Source organism: Carassius carassius, chromosome 47 (assembly GCF_963082965.1).
Source record: "Carassius carassius chromosome 47, fCarCar2.1, whole genome shotgun sequence".
Classification (NCBI taxonomy): Eukaryota; Metazoa; Chordata; class Actinopteri; order Cypriniformes; family Cyprinidae; genus Carassius; species Carassius carassius.
Genome location: NC_081801.1, coordinates 7,585,595 through 7,603,195, shown reverse-complemented (window position 1 = coordinate 7,603,195; position 17,601 = coordinate 7,585,595). Strand labels below are relative to the sequence as shown.

Here is a 17,601-nt window from a genome sequence, read left to right as displayed (position 1 = left end):
TTTTAAAGCAGTACTGTAAACACAGAAGAATAAAATACGAATAAATAAGATAAACCAACAACAACACAAAAATTAATCTTGTAGAGATGACGGTAAAGTAAATACACCACTGAGACTGATGACAAAAGATACATTTTTTGACAATATTAGAGAGATTTAATGGAAATGCTGCTGACAGAATGTAACCCTTTTCTCTACAAGAAATTAACAAAACATGCTATTCCTTATCATACAGAGTATTCTGCAGGAAACAATAAAATATCTGATTACATTCCATAAACACAAAGGGAGCAAACATTTCTCCCAGCTCCTTCCCATTGGTGTTAAGTGATTTTCTAAAACAATGCTGTATTGAGTGTCTGTGTGTTATTGCCTAGGTCACAGTGAATACAGCAATTCAGAACTTGAGAGCTACACAGCTGGAAACATGTTATTTCACAGTTTGCTTCTTTTTATGAGGTCAATTTAACACAGAAACATTGATTATTGCATTCAATCTCAGAAATATGACAAAAATCATATTCAATTTCAGCTGATTTTATTCTTAGTGATTACAGAAAATGTAAAGCGTATTTAGATATTTTTTAACCAACAATATCTACCAGTTTGTTTATGAGAGGAAATATCTCACAATTATGGGTTTAAAGTGCTCCATCCTTTTAGGGTCCATGGTTTTCACTGACTCCTGGGCATAGAGGATTGCCTGGTGGGCCTCATCAAACAGCTCAACCCCAATTTCTGCTCTGACTCTGTCCTTCCATGCCTTGAGATTGGGTCTGTTCTCAAATACATCCATACCAGCACCTACAGGCTGAAAAAAAGGCCTTATCAAGTATAAATCGAGTGTCAGACATTATCTGCCTTAAATTCACAGGTTATAATACTGCTTGATCTGAAACCGAATAATCTGCATTCATACCTGCATGATTTCCACAATAGCAACCAGGTCGGCCAATGAAATCTGATCCCCAACAATGAATGGTCTGTCTTGCAGAAACTTCTCCTCAAAAAGGTTCAGTGATGCATTAAGATCCTCTACTGCATTGTCTATCTTTTCCTTAGGGATCTCAACTCCTAAAGCTTTTGGAATCAAGAGCTACAGCAATAATAGAAACTATTTAATTCCATTTATAAATAATTACACTAAAAAAAAAGTTAGCAGTTAACTGTGTAGCAATTCTAAAGACTAGGCAGGCTTCATTCCCAAGGTCACAAATCAAGAGGAGTGAACAACTTTGAATGAAAATGTATAAACTTCACTCACCTTGAACCAGAGCATCTTGGATCCATGTATCCGTATGGCAGAGTGTTGCCATGATAGATATTCATTTACTCTAGCACGCTTCTGCAAGTCAGCTGGGTACCAGTGGTCTGGAGTGTGGAACTTCTCAGCCAGGTAGAGCATAATCGCAACACTACAGGAAATAACAGTTCCACAGTTTCACAAGAGGCACGAAACAAACAGGTTTCTCTGAAACTCGACTCTTACATTCATATTTATCTAGAACAGTAGGTTTTCAACCAGGGGCTTCAGCGGATTTCCAAGGGGCCTCAATATGACTCCAAATGACTTAAAAGCAAAAAATATGCTAAAATAACTTAAGAAAAAAAAACACTAAAATACGATTTAATTAAAAATATATACATTTTTAAGTAACCAATATAAATCAAATAATTATTTTAGTTATTTTTTGTCTTTTTTTGTTGTTGTTGTGGACAATCTGATGGCCTTGAAGATGGCCTTGAAGTAAAAGGAAAATACTATTAAAACTACTTTGCATTTATTCGAAAACAAGGAACAACTTGCTATCCATAGACCACATACCTTTCAGCCAAGCAAAAGTCTCCATCTTTGATTGCTGGTGCTTTTCTTAGGAGGTTGATTTTCCCATACTCTTCACTATATTGATAACCTGAAGGACAGATCTCATATGAACTTTTCGTAAAAAAAAATACTCATGTAATAATATTAGGGTGATCTTTTATGCATACAACCAGTGTTGTGCATGAACGCGTTCAATGAACGACGTTCACTGAACGCGTTCATATTTTCGCTGAACGCTGAACTGAACGAATCACTTTTCATACAATGAACGTGAACGAGAGCGGCGCTCACTCTGGCAGGAATGAACAGCACACACAGTTCACGTTCACGCTCATTTGAAAAGTCAGGTTTTACCAGGGCTTAATTTGAGCCGGAATATGTTCTGTCACCTCCGACATTGGATCCGGCACCTCCTGTGTCACTAAAATTAATTGCCTAAATGAAAAAAAAAATTACTGTTTGTGTAGTGTTCAATGTTTGTGACACATGACTTGCGCGCTTGTTGTACTAGTTGAGATTGCTGTTAGCCTCGATCGTTTCACGCAGGGGGGAAATGTCAAAAAGACAGGAAAGTTTGCTTAACTTTTTCAAATACGCTGGACAGTCAGATCCCAAACAAGCAAAAATCGTTTCCACTGATCAAAAAGGAGACCACGGTGGACACAGTAGTAGTATCGATATCTCGTTATTTCGACATAATAAGGGGACATTCTAATCTGCATTAAGCCACATTAAGCGTTCTTATAATGGTTTTCTATGGGAGGAAAATGCTTAACCGTTCATATTATGAGGATGCTAGAATGTGTTGGTCCAGTATTTCACATTGAGCAGGGTAAGGTCATCTTAAGTTAAGTTGTTCAGCTGCTAGCTGTTCACTTTAGACAAATATAATCAGGAAGATTGTTTTATTATAAATGAATGTAAATGGCATTTTCATTGTTTACTCACTGTTTACTTCCTTTTGAAGGTGTGAAAATGTGTTGGTTGAGTATTGCACATTGAGCAGGGTAAGCCCAAGCTAATTTGACATGACTACTTTGGTCTGGTTTACATAGTTACTGCCATTCAGAATATGCTGGATTTTTGTCAGTAGACTGATCTTTTCCCTATTAACCTGAATATACTTTTTTTTTTTAAGTCCTGGGTAATTGGGTTCATGCTGGCTAAATAAAAGTTTCACTGAACATACAGTATACCTTGACTGCACCTTGTATTTTCCAATTTCTACATATCATGATTACACATTATTTAAGGGGTAAATATATTCTCTATCTCAACATTATTTTTCTCCTGGCTATAATAATTGTCTCTTGTTTATTGGTACAATAATTTTGATTAGTTTTGGAGTGGCAGTGATTTGCAGCTGGTAATGGATGGTAAAGAGGTTCTATTGAGTAAGATAGTGGCTTATCTTAAAAAGAATTTAACAAATGAACGTGAACTAGTTCGTTTTTAGATATGTGAACTTAGTTCATTAAAAAAAAAAATAAACTATGAACATGAACTAGTTCATTATCATCTGTGTGAACTGAACTTTGAGCTAGTTCTTTTTAAGTATGAACTGGCACACCACTGCATACAACTGGCAAAATGTAAAAACTCAAAAGACGTGCAGAAATGAAATAACTTAAATGTATGCCAGATTAGCATGACATAGCATTAAATCCTGTAATACATGAAGCCACATCTGCGTAACAGTAACGTTATATCAATAAAAAAAGTCTAACTTCTTCACGCGTTAACAGAAAGTTAGAAGAAAAAAAAGCTGCATTTCATTAAAAAACGAAGAACTTTCTATATAAAGTCAGTAAGCTTGTCTTTCCTGTGAAGAAGGTGTGATGAATGCTGCAAATTCAACGTAATTTAGTGTTATTTGCACTTTAAAAAACAACAACAACCGTTGTAGATAACACGATACTGTACCTTCAAAAAGCGAAATCTTTTTGTAATCGAACTGGATGTCGTTTTTCTTGGCAAATATGTAAACAGAGCGACATGGCTGCGAAAACAAATCCAAGTACATTTCCAAAGACATTTTCTGAAGTAACTTCGATAACCGTGTCTGTGCCTCACACGCAACCTTCCGCTCTCTCTCCTGAGGCCAATAAGGAAGTGACTAAAACGTCTCCGGTTACTATCGTAACCTCGGTTCCCTTAAAAGTTGATGACCTCATGATTTCTTAAAGCCAGACGGGGAAAACGCTCAGTTAAAGTCGTACCTGTTTTCTGGAACAAAACTAAAAGGCGGACGCCTAAAACACTGACTGAACAAAACGGACTGAATCATAGATTTTGGTTAAAACATCTGATTTATTAAAGTCATGTTTAGAAACGCGTACAAAGAAAATAGTGTTTCCACACCATCTTTAACTTTAAGTGTTTTAAATGTACAGAGAAATAGTAAGTTTGAGGCCTTGTGTCTCTCAGCATTTTTGTAGACACACCGGAAATGAAAACAGTGTTATTTCAATTGATAACGTGTTAACAAATAGTGGTTATTTGTGTGATTTCATAATAAAATCATCTAAATTGTAAACAAATTATTATCTTTTATATTAAAACTTAATGAAAAATTGTTTAGTAACACACAGTTGTGTAAGACACGAACCAAAACATCTCATCAATGTGATATCAGTCCTGTTGCACCTATGTTGTGTACTATCAATTTTAAGAGTGTACGGCCCACACAGCCGTGGTTTGCGGACCTGATCAGTCTGTTAGCGGGCTCTCCATGGGAGATTCCCCTCAGATAGGATCTGCTATTGCAAGCGCAGGGAATGATTTGGCACCCAAGGCCAGATCTATGGAAGCTGTGGGCGTGGCCTCTGAGCGGGGTGAGTTAGTATGTCCCGGTCTTTCTGTTGAAACCACAGAGACTATACTGAATTCTAGAGCAGCTTCTACGAGATGCTTATATGCTTTCAAATGGAAACTGTTTACGACCTGGTGTGGAATTCGTAATATGGATCCAGTTTACTGCCCAGTGGCTTCAGTACTGGAGTTCCTTCAGGAACGTTTCTCTGATGGAGTAACGCCAGCCACTCTGAAAGTTTACGTGGCAGCCATTTCAGCTAACCACGTATATATAGATGGTGCCTCAGTGGGCCGTCATCCGCTGGTTTCTCGTTTTATACAGGGTGCGCGACGACTGAGGCCTTTCCGCCATGTGCGAGTTCCTTCATGGGATTTATCTATTGTGTTGCAAGGTTTATCAGGGCATCCGTTTGAGCCCCTGGAAACTATACCGGATAAAATCCTGACTCTGAAGACAGTTCTTCTTGTGGCTTTATCCTCCCTCAAGAGAGTTGGGGATTTATAGGCTCTTTCTGTTTCACCCTCGTGCATGGAATTTGCACCGGGCTCTGTGAAGGTATTGCTGCGACCGAGGCCTAATTATGTCCCTAAGGTTGCTTCTAACCCTTTCCGTTTTCAACAAGTGGTCTTGGAGGCTTTCTAAGTCTAAGTCTTTGCCCTGTCAGAGCGCTAAAGACTTATGTTGATCGTACAGCCCCATGGCGTGAGTCTGACCTGCTGTTTGTCTGTTTCGGAAATAAGAAAAAAGGCCATGCTGTCACAAAACAACGTATGTCCCATTGGCTGGTGGAGGCAATATCTTTAGCCTATGAGGCGCGCGGACCTGCTTCCCCCTTAGGAATTAGAGCTCATTCCATGAGAGTAGTGGCTTCTTCACAAGCTTTTCTCAGTGGGTCTTCTTTGGATGATATCTGTGCTGCGGCAGGGTGGTCCTCTCCGAGAACTTTTATCAAGTTTTACAGTCTGGATGTGAGGATGGCTCCTGGCTCCCGGGTTCTCTCTGCTTGAGCAGATGCTTCCTTGGATCCCAGCTATCAGGTACGTCAGGCGTTATGGTATAGGGTTCCCATACGGTGACGTCACCACAGCATCGAAGTGACCTATGAAAGGGAACATCTCGGTTACGTATGTAACCATGGTTCCCTGAATAGGGAACGAGATGCTGCGGTCCCGGCTGTTCCATACCTTGATAGCATTCTTCTTCTTCAGTTCATGAAATCTGAGCGAAATAGCGCGCGGCACCCAGGTATACGATGCGTGCGCATGCATGGGGTGGTGCCAAGCGCTATTTGGCCAATAGGATTGGCGGGATGGTATAGGGCTTCAGACATTCGTCACACCGAGGGGTGTTCCCATACGGTGACGTCACCGCAGCATCTCGTTCCCTATTCAGGGAACCATGGTTACATATGTAACCGAGATGATTTCTCTATGCACGCTCTCTTGCATCGGCATAGAATGTAACATCTAGTTACTACTAACTAACTGATCATAAATTTGCACTATAATTTAACTATAAACTAGAACTTTGTTTAGCTACAAACTTGTTAATAATTTTATTTTCTTAATTCTTCTCTCTTGCAATTAGCGCTCTCTGTCGGAAGTCGATGGTATTTTAATCGTTTTTTGAACATTCATCTCTTCAAAGACCATATTTTAATTTGAAGAATTGCAATCAAATCATAGTTTTTTTTTCTTTCTCTAAAACTAAGATGTGAAAGGTACATAAGCTTAAACTGTATACTAATAAACTACTTTATGACTAAAAACTTGCTTGGCAGTAAAATTGTCTATAAAATTGTGTAGGATTTTCAGAATTGATAGTAAATTTCACAAATAATTACAAAGTAACAGACTGAATTAAATAGAAATTTTAAGTAGAAATACTGAAATTGTATTAGCTTGTAAAACATAATCCAGTAATCTTTGAAGAATCAGTTTTTACAGTATACACTAATGAATTGTACACACAATTACAATATATTACGTTTATTTATGTGCAAAAAAACAACAACCTTGAAACTTCGATCTAAACTGTTTGACTACTGCCTCCAGAAGTAAATTCTACCCACATCATCCCAAAACCCCTGAAAGAATTACACAGATGATTTATTTAAAAAAAAAAAAATTCCATTTTAATTTTCTGAATCAATGTATTTGACAAACACAGATGATGATAAAGAGAATTAATGAGAAAAGACATTTTGTCTGTGTGCACTTATGCTCTGGTGCTATGCAACTGACATCCGTGCAAATCAAAACTCACTCTGAATACATGGTTATGGACATTTTCTTTGGCTTTTATAAGTCGGCTATTATGGTCTGATTTGACCCGAAGATGTGGATGACATAAATTGATTGATGTGTGCTATCTTAATACAAAATTAAATTCATACAATTAACTCCCTTACAAGTTTATCCACTTATTTTCCTTATTGGCTAAAAATAGACACAGCCAACCCATCATATGATTTGCTTTCAAAATGCTAATTGCATTTTATATTTATTTTAGTAAAGTGATTATTTTCAAATCACAGGCTACTATTCAAGAAAATTAGGAAATATTCTTAATCTCATAAGAACAAATGGTCCCATCACCCAGGAGCACTGCATGTCCAGTTGAATCCCGAACAGGAATCACATAAGAAGAATTCACTTTAAAAAAAAAAAAAAGAATGTGAAGTTTCATAAGAAGCTCATCACTGTTCCTTTTTTTCCAATCTGCTGTGGCTCCAGAGGGTAGAACAGTATCAAAATACTGCAAAAGAAGACAGAAGTGAAAGAAAATCAGGACATTATATTTTATAACACATTTGGCTTCATTATAGGATCTTGTTTGAACAAACTAGACAATTCTGAGGCAATGTCCCTATGAAAAATGAATGTGATTTGCTATAATGACAGGTGGGATTTATAATTAAGGAGGAGGGACATTATAATTCCAGGAAGCATTTTATTGGACAAAAATAGACACACCCATTAAATGCAATGTCAATTAACAATATTTTGGTTTATCTTTCTGAAAGACTAACTTTTTAAAGTTTTATTTAAAAGTCAAATTATTAGAATAATTAGATTTTAAGCACTACTATTACTATTAATCTCCAAATATTGAGGACAGTAAGTAACCAGTATATTCAGTATGTTTTAACCATGTGTCTTTTTTTTTTAATTAATTTACCGGTCATCGCTAAGCCCAAGCTCTCCCTTCAGAAACTGGAATATTTTAGCGCTGTGCTCTTTGTTTTTCTCCGCAGTATCAGTCACTCCGATGGCGGACAAGGACATCAACAAACACGGGGAGCAAGACCCCGCGATCATCATCGGCAGGTCGGTCTTCACCACCAGATTCATCCTCTGAAAACATGAACCACTGCATTACATGACGGTGGAACTTAAAGATCTATCATCTAACTTCACGTGGAGAGAGAACCATTGCATTGCTAATGCTACAATACTCACGTCTTCCGGTTTCCCCAAAGCTGCAGCCAGTGTTGTACATAGTCTTTTCAGTAAGTCTTCTGGAAACTTGCTTGCAGGTAAATTGGTTTCTACATTAATGAACGGCATTATTTCACGTTTACTGCCGCTGCTGACTATTGGACTAGTGTGAGAATGACCCTTTGTGACTCTGCTATCCTTGTGATAAACCGCTTTCTCTGATTGGTTGAAAGACAGAGACGCCTGTTCACCGAGTTCTGTGATTGGTCAGCGTCATTTCACGCCTCTTGAGCTGACATGATTGTTTATAAAAAATAATTTTTACTTTAATTGCAGTTTTAGAAAATATTGTTTCTATGATACACATTGCTTCAAACCCTCTGTTCTTTCTTGTTTGTGTAATATATATATTTTTTTTATTTTTGTTGTCTTCAGACAAACGCAGGGACATTGTGTTATCAAGACCTGCTGTGCAAATTTAGTTTAGAAAGAGTGTGATATAACTAGTTATCAGGCTTTTGTTTTGTAACTCTAAACTCTAATCTTTAGTAACTTTTGTAATTCTGCTTTTGTTTTGCTCTTTTGTTGTTTTTGATTGCTTCCACTGTCCTCATTTGTAAGTCACTTTGGATAGTGTCTGCTAAATGACTAAATGTAATGTAAATTTAAACTCTATTACATACTTGTTAGTCATAAACAAAACTTTAACAAAATGGACACACCGTTCCACATAAAACAGTGTAATGTGCCTATAAGATACATGACAACAGAGTAGGATGAAGACATATGACATGAATAACAAAAAAAAAGACAAATAGTAGCTCTTTAATTGTACAACTTCATTTCCATTATCAGACATTTCAATGTGTATTTAACAGCTATAAACAGAAGTAATTAACATTAATTGCTGGAAATACTGAGAATCTGAACCAACAAATTATTTGACTACATTTAGTGTTTAGCTCTTCCACGTTCTCCATTACACCAGAGACGTTACACCTAAAGGGACAAAATATCAGAAGGTCATTCTAAGAACAGGTTTTTATTAGCAATAGTACATAAATGAATGTGTATCTCCCACTTCATTCATAAGTATTTCTTTTTTTTGGCAATTTCAAGGAATTTGAAACAAAATTACTAGGTACTCAATTTGTAATTTCTTTGTGTTTTCTGTGAGATTAAAGGGGTGGTTCGGGATTTTTGACATCGGACCTCATTTTTAGGTCAGCCTGGTTGTTATTCATCAGTGGAGACATTTTTTAAAAAAAATTATCAAGTCCTTATATTTGGATAGTTGGCCGATGCTAGGCTAGCGCGAGTCAATGGGTATATGTTAGCCAGCCATTAAAAACCGTTTTACCCACTCCACAGTGCACCAAACGCAAATCAATTATAACACTAGACTATCGATGCAAATGTCCGTTGAGAGAATAATGTTAGAAATCAAACTTACCTTTCATCTCAATGATCCTAAAGGAACTAGTTTCTCTGTCGCTGCGGAATTTTACTTTGCTCCGGCTCTACTTTGCTCTGCTTATGTGATGTTAGTGATAATCAGTGTGCCAGCGGCAGGTAAATACACTTGCGTCATGTGTGGACCGGCTCACTCGGTTGCCTAGGTAATCAATATCACTCCGCTGCTGCTGTCGACAAGGCTTATGATTACAGGGAACAAATTATAACTAATGCAATGTGATGAAAGGTAAGTTTGATTTCTAACATTATTCTATCAACGGACATTTGCATCGATAGTCTAGTGTTATAATTGATTTGCGTTTGGTGCACTGTGGAGCGGGTAAAACGGTTTTTAATGGCTGGCTAACATATACCCATTGACTCGCGCTAGCCTAGCATCGGCTATCTAACCAAATATAAAGACTGGATAATTTAAAAAAAAAAAAAATGTCTCCACTAATGAATAACAACCAGGCTGACTTAGAAATGAAGTCCGATGTCAAAAATCCCGAACCACCCCTTTAACATAACCGGTTGCAGGTTAGTACAGTCCTAGATGAGGATAATTTCTAATGTCTGTGTTGACGGGAGCTTACCATGTGAGAGTTTGCACTGCTTAAGAGCTTCATTGAAGCCTTCGCACAAGCTCAGATCAGCCTGAGTCGTTGCACAGTCCAGAAACTGCCTCACCTCAAACAGACATGGGCCAGCCTGAGAGGGTGAAAGTCGTGAGGGCTCCTGCAAGCCATTAATAAACAGATAAATACCAGATGAATGGATGTAACCTGTCACGCTTATTAGTTTGTCATATTCTTCATGAATATTAAAAAAAGTACATAAATATTAATCTTATCACCACCACATATATGCATGCTAGAGTTATTTATTATGTGGTTACTATGATTTTTAAATGGCAATGGCTGCAGAAAAAGTGGGCAACTGTAAAAAAAAAAAAAAAAAAGTTGAGTGTGATGATTTGTCAAAAATATTTTTCACAGAGAAAAATGGCATTTTTCAGGTATTACCTGATATGTGGGTGCTGGTTTTGGTGCCTCTGAGCTGCTGCTGCTGCCTCCACTGAAAGCACCTGTGATGGCACTGCCCATCACGTGTCCTACAGCCGAACCCACTGCCACTCCGGCAGCTGTGGTGGCCATCTGGGCCATAAGACCTGGCTGCTTGGGCTGGGCCATGGCAGGGGCCACTGCCATCGGAGGAGGTGGTGGTGCAGGGGCTGGAGCATAAGATTGGGCAGGAGCACTGAGAAGAAAAAAGGTGAAATATGTAAGAATAACCAAGTATAAAACCACTCATGTCACTACAAAATCTAATAAAAGTAGCACAACTTATCTTAGCATATACCTTGTAAAGGATATACATATGAAAAAAGATATAAAGAATAAACACTTTACATTAACCAGAATCAGGATCATGCGATGCAGACAAGTCTTTGAGCTTGTTTTGGCAACTTAAGATGGAAAGAAGGTAGTCTTAAACCTGGTTTTGCGTCTTAGGCTACCAAATGACAGATATTATGCATAAATAAATACATTTAAATAAATACTAAGCAGATATTAAGGGTTTTCCAAACCTGGTCAGTAAGAATAACATGCTTTTGGTTTGACCTTTCACCTACTGCTCTGGATGTATTTGGGATAAGCAAAAGGAACAAACAAACAAACAAACAAAACATTCAGTATAATGTTTTTATGAGCAGTCTGGTGTTTTTCTAGAATGCTGCTCTTCTAACTTTACCCCCACATTTAGTCAAAGTTAGCTTGAAGCTCGCAAACGCAGTGTGCGTTACAAAACCCTCAGCTGAAGTGTCTGAGATACGTTACCTTGCTGGTGCTGTTGAAGGACGACTGCGACTTCCTCTTGCCATTCCTAAAGTAGATTGTAACCGCAATCAATGCCCAATTATTATTATAAGGTCGCAAACAAGCGCTAAGGTAGTTAAATCAACTCTATTCGTGGACAGACTACTGAATGACAGCCGGTAGACGCACGTGCTTTTGACCTTGTGGTTATACATTCGCGGCGCATGCGCGCGGCAGTGTTCTAGAAAAGATCATCGATTAAGTAGTTCATTTTTTGACGTATGCGATTAGTTATGTTTATGTAAATGTATTATGTGTAACCATTCCATTTACCCTTAAGCGTTTGTTAAATTTCTAAACCTCCATGGTAGAATTGTGGAAAATTATCTTTATAAGATGCGTGAGGTGATTGATTGATTTAATGGTATAATTAATTTTTCGTTTTCTAAATTCATCTGTTCGCAAATCCCAAAACATTTATTAGCCTATATGTTAATAAACAAAATTTTGGTCACACTTTAGGGACCAATTCTCACTATAACAAGTTGCACACTGGTGGTATTTGTGGAGAGACCCCTCGTGATTGTAAAGCGCTTTGGGTGTAAAGCAATACACAATAAAGCGCTATATAAATGCCCCATTCATTCATTCATTCATTCATTCATTCATTCATTCATTCATTCATTCATTCATTCATTCATTCATTCATATTGGCCCTTTATTACAAGCCTACTTATAAAGCATATATTCTGGACGACCATATTCTACATCTCTAGTCCTTCCCAAATAACTAAACTTAAAAGCTATATTTTAAATTTATAGTTAATTTGCTATTAACTATTTAATAGCAGCAAATTAGGAGTTTATTGAGGGAAAACAACTAAAAATAAACCGATTTGAAGGCGTAATGTCACAAGCATCCCCACTAGATGGCAATCAAATATTGGTATTGGAAGGAGGCTGTTTTAAATCTGTTATGTTTTATTACAACATCTGCTTTTATAGAGATTTTATATGAGATTCTTTTATTGTTTCTTTAAAAATATGGTGCATTTTTTTCAAAGAGAATAGGCCTACAAGCTATTTGTCCTTTTTAGAAAACAGAAGTTTTCTTATAGATTTAACTATTCTGTCGTCATTTAGGATATGTCATGCTATTTCAAACCTGTATGACATTGCTTTTTGTTGCAGCAAAATGTCGAAGCTCTAATTTTTGTATTCCCCCAACACCACCATTACTTTTTTTGTATTTTTAAAGTCTTTGAAAAAAAAACAGTACATTTTTCCACGCAGTATTTTGTATTCCATTTAAATAGGCTACATCTTCATGTATTTGTGCCCATCTCTGCTGATAGATAACTTCTTCAAAGCAAGAAAATCTAAGGTTTTTGAATAACATAAGGGTGAGTAAATGATGACAGAATTGTAATTTTTAGGTGAACTATCCCTTTAAATTCCTTAATCACACATGGCATCTTCTATTATCTTGTTTTTATCTGAGAAGAAATTGTAATCTAAAATGGAAATGTGTAATTTGACTAAATGCTTTGCAGGCACATAAATATGTTGATAAAACCTGCACTAATAATTCTCAAAAATGTGCAGTAGTTACAGCTGGTCTGATATTTCTGTTTAGTGTGTGGTGTGGGGGAGCTCATATTTACTTAAATTGGCATGATTCTCATCCCAGTCGCAAATGGCAGGCAGTGATTCACCATGCATTAGTCTTTGTAAGGTTCTGCTTTATTTCACCATGATAGGTGGTCTGTTGCATCTCTGTATTAGTGAATTTATATGAGATTGAACTTAAACGACCATTAGGGCTCATTAGGAATACTGTGTCCATATGGTCTGTGATGAGACTGTGTGCATCTGATCTCCACAGGTATCCCTGGGGGATTCCGGAATGATTCACAAGGTCTAAAAAGCAGTTAAAATTAAAAGATCCCAGACCTGAGAAATCAAAGAGAACTGAGAATTACCTGGCCACAGTTATTTTTGATCTTGTCCGTATTTATTCTTTGTTAATAGTGCAATGTAATTTGTTTGGACAGAAGTTTTAAATACTTTGAAATACTCTAATAGAAGCTAATTCTAATATAAGCTTAAATTGCTTAACTAAATCTGAACTGAATTTAAAACACTATAGGCATCACACACTTGCCAACTTTTAAGATGGTTACAGAGGAATAAACGGGGTAGCATACATTAAACAAAAGAGGGTCACACACTATCAAGCTTTTAAGTCGTCCTGAAACAAAAAAAATTCACTCAGTAACATATCCGATAACTTTTAAGAGATGCTTGCCAAATGAAAAACGTTCAAATAACAAATGTTGTCGAAATGATCCCCGTTTACACAGATCTGGGAAAATGACTTGTACTGTATTATGCATACCAGGCTAGTAGTTGGCAATATCACTTTATAAAGAAACACTATGTGAATATGCAATATATATGTACATGACGTGACCGTTTTCACACATTCGTTTTTTTTTTTTTTTTGTTTATACAGAGATGATAATGGTAATGGTTTCAAAAACGTGCACTTTGAAACCTGAAAAAAAAAATGGAATTTTCAGGCCCCCCAAAAACCTTTGTCTTGTAAATGAATGGCTAAAATGGATAGTTTATTTTTGTAAATTTTATTTTTAGTTAAAAATGCCTCTTATATCCTTTATATTATAGTCTATGCCCATTTTCATGATTTTCTGTAAAATTTGTCAACTTAAATTTGATGACCGTCTCTGACATTCAACAAAAAGGGTTGACTCAAAATCAGTGCAGAAGTCTTGTGTATTTGCAGCCTTAAGATAAATCAGTTTGACACACTCTGGAATACTTAATTCTGATTATTTCCAACGCAACATTCAGTGGTTCGATATTCTTCATCATCCTAGCAGTATTTGCAACGCTTTCTCATTTTATTCAAACAAATCTGGTGAATACTGCTTCACAGTTATCAGTTACAGTGAAAATGACCTTATATGAGTTCAGTATTAATATTACTGTAATACTGAATTGTTGCTAGTACAAATGTTTAGTATGTTGTTGTGGACTTCATTTTTTATTCGTTTCATGGTAGTTAATTGCAAAATAGCGACTATTGTCAGCAGTCATAATATACATGCATAATGTCTTTATTGACAAAGCTTTTACTAAAGAGGATTATTTTATGCATCTGAAACGCAAAGTTCCAAATACGAAGACTGATGTATTCACAATTTGTATTACACAGAGATATTATTGTGCCAACATTTGCATCTTGCATCACTGCTAAATAACAAGCTGCACGAAGCGTGTGTTTTATAACCTCCACTCCTCCACCACACTCTTTCTTGTGGTCACGGGTGCATGGGATGGAGGGATCAGGGTGAGGAGGGGTAGAGGCTATGATTCATTTCCATGGGGCTTTCTTTCATGTGTCCACTGAGTGACGTTTAATAGAGGCTCAGGGGTCTGGTTGAAGCTGCTTCCATGGTGGAGTGTTTGAGGAGTCTGGCTTGCATTTTATCAGACTGAGGGGGCCCCGCACCCGAGAAAGAGGCTGACAACAGCACAAAAGAAGTTTGTTTTGAACCTCCTTATCCTCGTGATTGGAATCTTTGCTTTTGCTTTGTTCTTAATCAACATAGTTTTCACAAATAAACACACAGTTAACGGCTGCATGCTGCAATGGACCTCTGTAGTTCAGCTGGTAAAAAATGGCACACATTCTGATCAAATACATACCTTGAAGAGTCTTTAAGTTGAATGCATAAATGTAAAGCAACATTTTAGGTGATAAGCATAAAGGGCACTACATTATTATTTGCTGACATGCACAACAAATATGAACTAATACACACACTTATGCATTCACTAGGAGAGTCTTTTGTTGTTCATTAGGCTTCTGAATGACATCCTTTCCCCAAAGGTTCATGAGCCTGCTGGGATGTGAGGGTTCCAGCATTGTAATTTCTTCACATGATTTCTTATTATAGAGAAGTCCCATGGTGCACGGAGGAAGAAAAGGGAGGCTGGTGGTTGTATGATCTTTTACCACTGTTAACTTTCTCTCTGTAAGCGTCGTTAGCGATACCCAACTGATACAAACCATTGAATCTAAAGAGCTGCACTCCTAATATATAAATGCTTTAAAAACATTTGGCGCTGAAGCAAAGAACTTGTCTCAATCAGTAACACACGTTTAACCCACCTTTAACCGTAGACAGAAGTTCTTACTCTGTAATCAAATTTCACAATGCTGTGGGTGTTTTTTATTGCTTTTTTTTGGAGATAAAATACTAATTTAGCAGAAAAACTATGAGTCACTGAGGAAGACAGATCTTTCTGCTTTGAACCTTGTCTAAGGCATAAGTACTTAAGTAAGCTCAAACTCTCTACAGATTGCACCCGAGGATCAAAGGTGAGGATCACAAATCAATCAAAGATGATTTTTCAGCAGCCATTACTCCAGTCTTCAGATTCACATGATCCTTCAGAAATCATTGTAATATGCTGATTTGCTGCTCAAGAAACATTTGTGTCGTCAGTGTTAAAAACAGTTGTTCTGCTTAATAATTTTTTTTTCAAACTTTGATATTTTATTTATTTATTTGTAGTCTGATGAATAGAGAGTTCAATAGCACAGCATTTATTTGAAATAGATTCTGTATCAAAGTAAACATGTTTCCTGACACTTTTGATCAGGTTAGTGAATTCTTGCTGAATGAAAGCAATCATTTAGTTCAAAACATTACTCTTATACTGAACCTAAACTTTTGAGCAGCAGTGCAACTGCATAAATCAAATTCCCATATGTTTAATATTTGCTGTGTCATTTCAGGTCTTGTATGAACACACGATAATCACTTGTGGAGGAGAACCAGCTGGAGAAGGTACGAATTCAGATCATGTGCTTTGCGATACATGAATCGTTTGCAGGACACAGCAGATTTCACATGCATCAGACCTCTTCAAATCTGTCTTTTACCACACAAAAAAACCTGCATTTCCCTCCTGGCAAGATCCCAACGCTGTCTTAATTCATTCATTTTGACTCGACTCAACTATTTTGGGAAGAATAAAAAAAAAAAGGACTATAATTCATGGTAGGGCGAAACAATAAGTGTTACCAGACACCTTGTAAAATGGAGTGTAAGTGTTGTATGTCAAAAGGCACATTTGAATTCAATTTACTTCTAAACATTGCAGTCTAGGGTTGCATTATGAGCTGGTGGTTGAAATGGTATTGGTAATGTCCTTGGTACGTTTAAATGTTTATGACTTTGGGAATGCTGTGAGAGTGTGCATACAATGGCATGATTTGTATCATTAGACATTCACTCTCTTAAATGGATCAATGTGGCTGGGTGTCAGTGATTATGTGATTCAGCCAGCTTATTTCAGTGATGGGAAGCCTGAAGATCTCCTGCCTAATTACCCCTTGCAGATGCTGACTTTGATTTTTCGAGGTGTGCAGATGAGAGAGAGAGAGTAGATGTACACATGTTACAACTCTTAGTATTACAGTTAAGCTTACAAAAAGGCCGTCAGAGCAAAGTTTGAGTAATCTGATAAATGTGTTTTCGCCTCCTGCCCCCATTTACTGGGGCTTTACAAATAACCCTGTTATTTGAGATGAGTCCGCCTCATTGTGGTTCTCTCTACTATTGTGATTGATGGTTTTGGATTGATGGACCAACAGCTATCTGAAGACATAACTGATTATACATGTGCCTCATTGGCTTTGTTGTGGTTGGTTCCTCTGGTGGTGTCAAAGGGTTAACAAGCCCTGGTGTTTATTTTGAGGTGGCTAAACTCAAAAAAGAGGAATAGATATTTCAAAAGGGCAGCGATGCCATATAGAACCATTTGGTGAAAAGTTCTTAAAGATACTGTATATCTCAGGTTCTTCAAAGTAATAATGTGAAAATCAACTTTACAGGATAATACAAAGTTTTTCCTAAGGTCAATACTTGGCACTGCATGGCATATCAGATGCAGTGTTTAAAAAATAATAATAGTTAGCCATTAATTTTACAGACATTTCCATTAATGTTAAAACACAACACAATGCAGTGCAAAATTCAAAATACAAGTAAAATAAAACTATTAAATCAAAATCAAAATGGGAAACAATCACAGTACATTGACCCTGGTTTTTACAGTTTTATTATTATTATTATTTTATTATTATTATTATTATTTTTATACAGTGTGTAGATCTTGGATGTAGGGTACTGTAAGACCTCTCCTCATAAC

General features: G+C 36.9%; 3 protein-coding genes across 4 annotated transcripts; all 3 read right to left on the bottom strand.

Annotated features, from left to right (window-relative positions):
• Positions 1-521: 521 nt before the first annotated feature.
• gstt1b (glutathione S-transferase theta 1b) lies at positions 522-3,895 on the bottom strand. Its single transcript, XM_059542470.1, has 5 exons — positions 3,749-3,895; positions 1,826-1,913; positions 1,265-1,415; positions 920-1,096; positions 522-811 (listed from the first exon to the last, which is right to left on the bottom strand). Exons 1-5 carry the CDS (start codon positions 3,858-3,860, stop codon positions 611-613), a joined length of 729 nt encoding a protein of 242 aa, XP_059398453.1. The 5' UTR covers positions 3,861-3,895; the 3' UTR covers positions 522-610.
• A 2,862-nt stretch (positions 3,896-6,757) lies between these two features.
• LOC132130321 (D-dopachrome decarboxylase-A-like) lies at positions 6,758-8,284 on the bottom strand. Its single transcript, XM_059542007.1, has 3 exons — positions 8,102-8,284; positions 7,821-7,996; positions 6,758-7,397 (listed from the first exon to the last, which is right to left on the bottom strand). The coding sequence occupies exons 1-3, from the start codon at positions 8,207-8,209 to the stop codon at positions 7,325-7,327; spliced, it is 357 nt and encodes a 118-aa protein (XP_059397990.1). The 5' UTR covers positions 8,210-8,284; the 3' UTR covers positions 6,758-7,324.
• A 605-nt stretch (positions 8,285-8,889) lies between these two features.
• Positions 8,890-11,584, bottom strand: LOC132130320 (coiled-coil-helix-coiled-coil-helix domain-containing protein 10, mitochondrial-like). 2 transcript variants are annotated; one of them, XM_059542005.1, is made up of 4 exons: positions 11,377-11,584; positions 10,561-10,795; positions 10,132-10,273; positions 8,890-9,079 (listed from the first exon to the last, which is right to left on the bottom strand). In XM_059542005.1, the coding sequence occupies exons 1-4, from the start codon at positions 11,418-11,420 to the stop codon at positions 9,060-9,062; spliced, it is 441 nt and encodes a 146-aa protein (XP_059397988.1). In that variant the 5' UTR covers positions 11,421-11,584; the 3' UTR covers positions 8,890-9,059. The 2 variants fall into 2 exon arrangements, with proteins under 2 accessions (XP_059397988.1, XP_059397989.1); XM_059542006.1 differs by lacking the exon at positions 11,377-11,584 and adding an exon at positions 11,127-11,197.
• Positions 11,585-17,601: the final 6,017 nt, after the last annotated feature.

Coding starts and splice junctions, on each gene's coding strand:
- LOC132130320 (XM_059542005.1), bottom strand. CDS start 11,420: ATGGCAAGAGGAAGTCGCAGTCGTCCTTCAACAGCACCAGCAAG. Junction 10,274..10,560: donor AACCAGCACCCACATATCAG/GTAATACCTGAA, acceptor AATGGCTTGCAG/GAGCCCTCACGACTTTCACC. Junction 9,080..10,131: donor GCAGTGCAAACTCTCACATG/GTAAGCTCCCGT, acceptor TTGTCCCTTTAG/GTGTAACGTCTCTGGTGTAA.
- gstt1b (XM_059542470.1), bottom strand. CDS start 3,860: ATGTCTTTGGAAATGTACTTGGATTTGTTTTCGCAGCCATGTCGCTCT. Junction 1,416..1,825: donor GACTTTTGCTTGGCTGAAAG/GTATGTGGTCTA, acceptor TATTTCCTGTAG/TGTTGCGATTATGCTCTACC. Junction 812..919: donor CTATTGTGGAAATCATGCAG/GTATGAATGCAG, acceptor CCTTTTTTTCAG/CCTGTAGGTGCTGGTATGGA.
- LOC132130321 (XM_059542007.1), bottom strand. CDS start 8,209: ATGCCGTTCATTAATGTAGAAACCAATTTACCTGCAAGCAAGTTTCCA. Junction 7,997..8,101: donor CTTTGGGGAAACCGGAAGAC/GTGAGTATTGTA, acceptor TCATGTTTTCAG/AGGATGAATCTGGTGGTGAA. Junction 7,398..7,820: donor CTTGGGCTTAGCGATGACCG/GTAAATTAATTA, acceptor CTTCTTTTGCAG/TATTTTGATACTGTTCTACC.